Source organism: Triticum aestivum, chromosome 5B (genome assembly GCF_018294505.1).
Source record: "Triticum aestivum cultivar Chinese Spring chromosome 5B, IWGSC CS RefSeq v2.1, whole genome shotgun sequence".
Taxonomy (NCBI): Eukaryota; Viridiplantae; Streptophyta; class Magnoliopsida; order Poales; family Poaceae; genus Triticum; species Triticum aestivum.
Genome location: NC_057807.1, coordinates 433,247,676 through 433,253,796, shown reverse-complemented (window position 1 = coordinate 433,253,796; position 6,121 = coordinate 433,247,676). Strand labels below are relative to the sequence as shown.

Genomic DNA, 6,121 nt, shown 5'->3' with positions numbered 1-6,121 from the left:
CCTCTCCCCTCCTTGGCCGCCTCCCTAGATGGGATCTGGGGCTGCCGCACCCCTTGGGGTGGGAATCCTAGAGGGCGCGCAGCCCCCTCCCCTCCCCCTATATATAGTTGAGGTCTAGGGTCTGCCCAAGACATGAGAACTTCTCCCTCTTGGCGCAGCCCTACCTCAGTTTCTCCTCCTCTCTCGCGGTGCTTGGCGAAGCCCTGCAGGATTGCCACGCTCCTCCATCACCACCACGCCGTTGTGCTGCTGCTGGATGGAGTCTTCCTCAACCTCTCCCTCTCACCTTGTTGGATCAAGGCATGGGAGACGTCACCGGGCTGTACGTGTGTTGAACGCGGAGGTGCCGTCCGTTCGGCACTAGGATCTCCGGTGATTTGGATCACGACGAGTACGACTCCTTCAACCTCGTTCTCTTGAACGCTTCCGCTTAGCGATCTACAAGGGTATGTAGATGCACTCTCCTCCCCCTCGTTGCTGGTTTCTCCATAGATAGATCTTGGTGACACGTAGGAAAATTTTGAATTTCTGCTACGTTCCCCAACAAGATTCATATATAGTACGATAGTATTCGGACACCAAAAGTATTCCGGGGGTACCGGGTACGTATCTGGTCACCGGAAGGGGTTCCTGGCAAACCCCGACAAACAATATGGGCCTAATGGGCCAAGAGAGGGGCAGACCAGGCCCTAAGGGGCTGGTACGCCCCTTCCATATGGGCTGGCCAAATTGGAGTAGAAAAGGGGAAGGAGGAAAGGAAAAAGGGAATAGGATCCACCCTTCCCCTCTTCCCCTCCTACTCCGAATAGGAATAGGAAAGGGGGAGGCCGAATTGGGAGGACCCCAAGTAGGATTCCTCCTACTTGGGGCGCCCCCTTGGCTGCCTCTCCTCCCCTCCAACCTATATATATGAGGGGGGGCACTGCTGGAACACACAACAAACATTGTTAGCCGCGTGCGGCGCCCCCCTCCATAGTTTACGCCTCCGGTCATATTCACATAGTGCTTAGGCGAAGCCCTGCGCGAATCACTTCACCATCACCGTCACCACGCCGTCGTGCTGACGGAACTCTCCCTTGACACTTTGCTGGATCAAGAGTTTGAGGGACGTCATCGAGCTGAACGTGTGCAGAACTCGGAGGTGCCGTACGTTCGATGCTTGATCGATCGTAACGAGAAGAAGTTTGACTACATCAACCGCGTTGTCAAACGCTTCCGCTTTCGGTCTACGAGGGTACGTGGACACACTCTCCCCTCTTGTTGCTATGCATCTCCTAGATAGATCTTGCATGAGCGTAGGAATTTTTTTGAAATTGCATGCTATGTTCCCCAACAGACATCACTTGTTCGAACACTTGTCACAACATTATCGTACATGTCCTTGATGAGGGTAATGTACTTTTGTTGGGACTTTGTGTTTCTCCAAGTCCCGCCACATGATATTCCTTGGTATCTTATCATAGGCCTTCTCCAAGTCAATGAACACCATATGCAAGTCCTTCTTTTGCTCCCTGTATCTCTCCATAAGTTGTCGTACAAAAAAATGGCTTCCATGGTCGACCTCCCAGGTATGAAACCAAACTGATTTTTGGTCACACTTTTCATTCTTCTTAAGCGGTGCTCAATGACTCTCTCCCATAGCTTCATTGTATGGCTCATCAGCTTAATTCCATAGTAATTAGTACAACTCTGAACATCCTCCTTGTTCTTGAAGATTGGTACTAATATACTCCGTCTCCATTCTTCTGGCATCTTGTTTGCCCGAAAAATGACGTTGAAAAACTTGGTTAGCCATACTATCGCTATGTCCCGAGGCCTTTCCATACCTCAATGGGGTATAATCAGGGACCATTGCCTTGCCTCCTTTTATCCTTTTTAAAGCCTCCCCGACCTCTGACTCCTGGATTCTCCGCACAAAATGCATGCTGGTCTCGTCAAAGGAGTCGTCTAGTTCAATGGTAGAACTCTCATTCTCCCCATTGAACAGCTTGTCGAAGTACTCCCGCCATCTATGTGTAATCTCCTCGCCCTTCACCAAGAGTTTGGCCTATTCCGTCCTTAATGCATTTGACTTGACCAATATCCCTCATCTTCATCTCTCGAATCTTGGCCATCTTATAGATGTCCCTTTCGCCTTCCTTCGTGCCTAACCGTTGGTATAGGTCCTCATATGCCCGACCCCTTGCTTCACTGGCAGCTCGCTTTGCGGCCTTCTTCGCCATCTTGTACTTCTCTATGTTGTCTGCACTCCTATCCAGGTATAGGGGTCTGAAGCAATCGTTCTTCTCTTTAATCGCCTTCTGAAAATTTTCTAAAAATGTGTGCCATTTTTTAGTTTTGTTCACAAACTCCAAAAATGTTTGCGGATTTCAGAAAATGTCCCTGTTTAGAAAAATTGATCACAATTCAAAAAAGTTTCACGTTTCCAATATTTGTTCACAATTTGGAAAAAAAATCGGGAAGTTACATAAAATGTTCGTGTTTTGCTAAAATTATTCATTATCATTATTTTCAGAAAATGTTCATGTTTTTGAAATTTGTTCACAAATTCAAAAAATTCATGTTTCATAATTTGTTTACAAACCGAAAAAATGTTTGGGAGAATTTCATAAAATATTCACCTTTTGAAAAAATCTTCGTATTTTCCAAAATTGTTAGAGTTTTTCAATTTAGATCTTGTTGTTTTAATGTTTGCATTTTGAAAAAGTTATTCGTAGTTTCAAAAAATGTTTTCATTTTCAATTTTGTTCCTTTTTCACAAAAAATGTTTTAGATTCCCAAAAAATGTTTGAAGTTTGTGAGCAAATTGGGAAAATGTTCGTTTTTGTAAATATATTTAACTTTGTGAAAAAGAAAACCACGTTCGAGATTTTAAAAAAATGTTTATTCTCTTTCGCCACTTATTGTTTATATCAACAGAGCTGGCATTTTAGACAAACAAGTCTATGGCCACAGTGACCAGCGATTGTGGTTCAATCACTTGAGGTTGTGTGCTCGATCCTGCCATTGACTCACTCCCTGCGGCAGGCTCAAGTGGGACAAGTGTCGATGATTTTATGTCCATGCACACCAATTTTGGTAGCTTGACCTCTTTGGTTCGTTCCGTTGAAGGTGGTCCAATGAGCAGACTTATTCAAGATCAGGTAAATTTGACTGGGTATCCTCACGTGCTGTTTTTGCTCAATAATTATTTGAAAATTTCACTAAGTAAATTGGTATATAACGCTTATTTAAATGTTCAATGGGTATATATTCTTTCCACACATATCATGCAATAGACAAATGATGTTTCATTTGAACTTCAATCAGGAGTCACTAAAATGTGCAACTATCAAAGGGAGAACTAAATACGGTTGTTTGACTATTAACTGAAAACATGTAAATGTGAGGTCAGTGTCACACAATGTAGCATGTTGGGGTAACTATTGCAATAGCTGAACAGATGTAATTGCTGCTATAACCATCGTATGCTTTCTTATGAACATTCTCTCTCTTTCTTATGAATATTCTCTCTCTTATGAACATTCTCTCTCTTATGAACATTCTCTTTTGCCGCTGAAAAATAATCGACGCCTGTCCCATTCCGTCTTACCCCCGTGCCGCTCCCGCGAGCGGCCCGGGCGGAACCCCAATCCCCGCCGCCGCCACCCCTCACCTCCCCTCCCCTCCCTCGCCGCCGCCAGCGGACGCCGCCGGGCAAAGCCCGTGCGCGCGTCGGCAGCGGCGGGGTCCCCCCTTCCCTCGAGGCTCTCCGGCGGCGCGGGATGCCTTCCTCTTGGGGTCACACAAATCGGCGGCGGGGCGCGTCTGGCCTGTGTCGGCGTGGTCCGACTGTGCTGGTTGGAGCGGGGCGCTGCTCCGGGATGGCGCGGCCTGGCGTGGTCCGGCCGGATCTGGCGGCCACGGACGGCGGCGCTCGGAGGTTGGAGCTGGGCGCTGCTCGGGGGATGCGGCGCGCGGCGGCGGGCAGCGGTCGGTCCTCCGGGAGCTGGCGGAGCAGGGACTGGTGGTGTCGCGGCGACTCGCACCCGGCGGTGGTTGGCTTGGGGCGGGTCGGTGGCGCAGGCTGGCGGCGCCCGGAGCGCGGGTCCGGGGATCTCGGCCCGGATCTGGTGCGCGTCGGCGCTGGCAGGCGTCCTTGGGGTGCTCACGGCAGGGAGTGCGGCGGTTGTCCCGGAAGCCTTACATGGGGCGTAGCAGGATGGAGGGTGCTGGTGGTACACCGACACCGGCGGTGGCGGCGGTGCGAGCGCAGCCATGGCGGCGGCGGCGCTGCGAGGCCTGGCCAGGAAGGGTCTTGGCGGGCAGCGGGCGTTCAGCTGCTGCCGTGTGAGGCGTGCGGTGATGCGTCGGCGGTGTGGGTGCCGGAGTGTGGTCGGAGGTGCGGGTCGGTTCCATTCTGGTGGCAGTCCCCTAGCACGGGTGAAGGCCACCGTGGCGGAACTGGTTGTGCACTGCTCGGTGGTTGCTGCGGTTCCTAGTCGAGGTTGAAGGTGATGGCTTTAGGCGTGTTTCCTCGGCAGTGAGGGGGGCTTCGATGGCAAGTTGCTGCGGTGACGACGGTGTGAGGCATCTGATCGGGACTGGCTGGGATCTTGGAGACGTGGAGATGTGCGGTGCTACGGATGAAAATCTTGTTCGGTTGTGGCCGGACCGGCGTTGATGGCACCTACGGTTGTCATTCACCTCCCTAGAGGCTTCGCCGAGTGCAACGCGATCTTCCTCGCGACCTCGTATCGGCAGCTGTCTCCGGGGCGAAAGCCTTGATTCGTAGGATCGGCATGATGGCAACGTCCTTGAGGTTGTTACTCTGTCGGGAGCATTGTGCTGGGAGACTCGAGGTCCCATGATGCGCTCCTCCGGCGTTCACCGCTGCCCGGATCTTTCTCCTTCGGCGCCATGTACGGTCGTCGCCGGCTTATCCAAGGAAGCTGGAGTTGCTGTTCCTCGGAGGTCTTCAGCGTCGGCCGAGACGCGGCAAGGGGTTCGGTGTAGGGTAGGCTTTTGTGTCGTTGTTGTGTTGTCGTGTTGTTGTGTTGGGTTGTACTTGTACGATCCGTATGTGGAGTGGGTCGCTTTCGTTGTTCGCAGCGAGTGGTTGATGTTGTTGTATGTCTCATTTCTCTTCTTCTATAAAGCTAAGGTACGCAATTTGCGTACCCTCGAAAAAAAATATAGCAGCAGTACACACCATTAATCCATTATGTGTTTTACACTTTTACCCATCTGCGTGCTGACTCTGGTAATATATTTTGTACAGTGCGATTTGCAACTTGGATTTGGTGCACAGAAGCAGCAAATATATCCTAGTTTTGAGGAGCACCTTCGGATGGCCTCAGCTGGAGCTCCGCAGTTCGGGAACATGGGCAGACACAATCCTATGCCTGTGCATGTGCCCGTGCCCGAGCCAACACTGATGCTAGGGTATGAGCCAACGTTGATGCTGGGTTATGCACCGCAGTTCGGGAGCTGCCCTCCGGTCCAGTTAGGTTGGGACCTGTCCAAGATGGTTGGCGTGCTCCAGTCCGTATGTGTGTGGTGCAACACAAGGTTCCAGCATTTTGGCACGGCCGAGCAGCAGAACGATTCTGTTGGCTTCATTTGCCCCGCGTGCAAGGACAAGACATCTGGTCATCTTGGCACACTCAACAATGGTTCATTGCTTTAGCATTCGATCTCTGCTGCTGTTTTCATCATATGTAGTCCGATCTTTTCTTTCTCGTGGGGATCATGTAGGGTAGTCTGGAATCTGAGCTAGTGTGTGTGGTGGTTACGTTGACCGGTTTGGCTATGTTTAAATGACACTGGTTTTGGTCGTTGACTGATTTGGTTTTTGTAGCAACGTAGTATGTGACACTTTAAAATGCTGAGGTCCAGATTGAACCTGAGGTGCATGATTCTTTTCATTGGCCTTGGTCCGCCATGGATGAATACTACTCCCTCCATTCCCTTTTGCAGTGCGCATAATTTGTTTGCCAAGATTCCGAAATGTAGTGCGTGCATGCAGCACAAACCTGGTTTGGACGAGTTACCCTTGGCTGGAATCAAGGGACACACACAGCAGGGCACGCACATGGGTGTGTGGCAGACAATGCATGCAGGGTTATTCTGGTAAAAATCA

The 6,121-nt window shown here is 50.5% G+C and overlaps 1 protein-coding gene across 1 annotated transcript; it reads left to right on the top strand.

Annotated features, from left to right (window-relative positions):
• The first annotated feature begins 3,032 nt into the window (after positions 1–3,032).
• LOC123116328 (uncharacterized) lies at positions 3,033–5,712 on the top strand. Its single transcript, XM_044537295.1, has 2 exons — positions 3,033–3,143; positions 5,261–5,712. The coding sequence occupies exons 1-2, from the start codon at positions 3,057–3,059 to the stop codon at positions 5,666–5,668; spliced, it is 495 nt and encodes a 164-aa protein (XP_044393230.1). The 5' UTR covers positions 3,033–3,056; the 3' UTR covers positions 5,669–5,712.
• Positions 5,713–6,121: the final 409 nt, after the last annotated feature.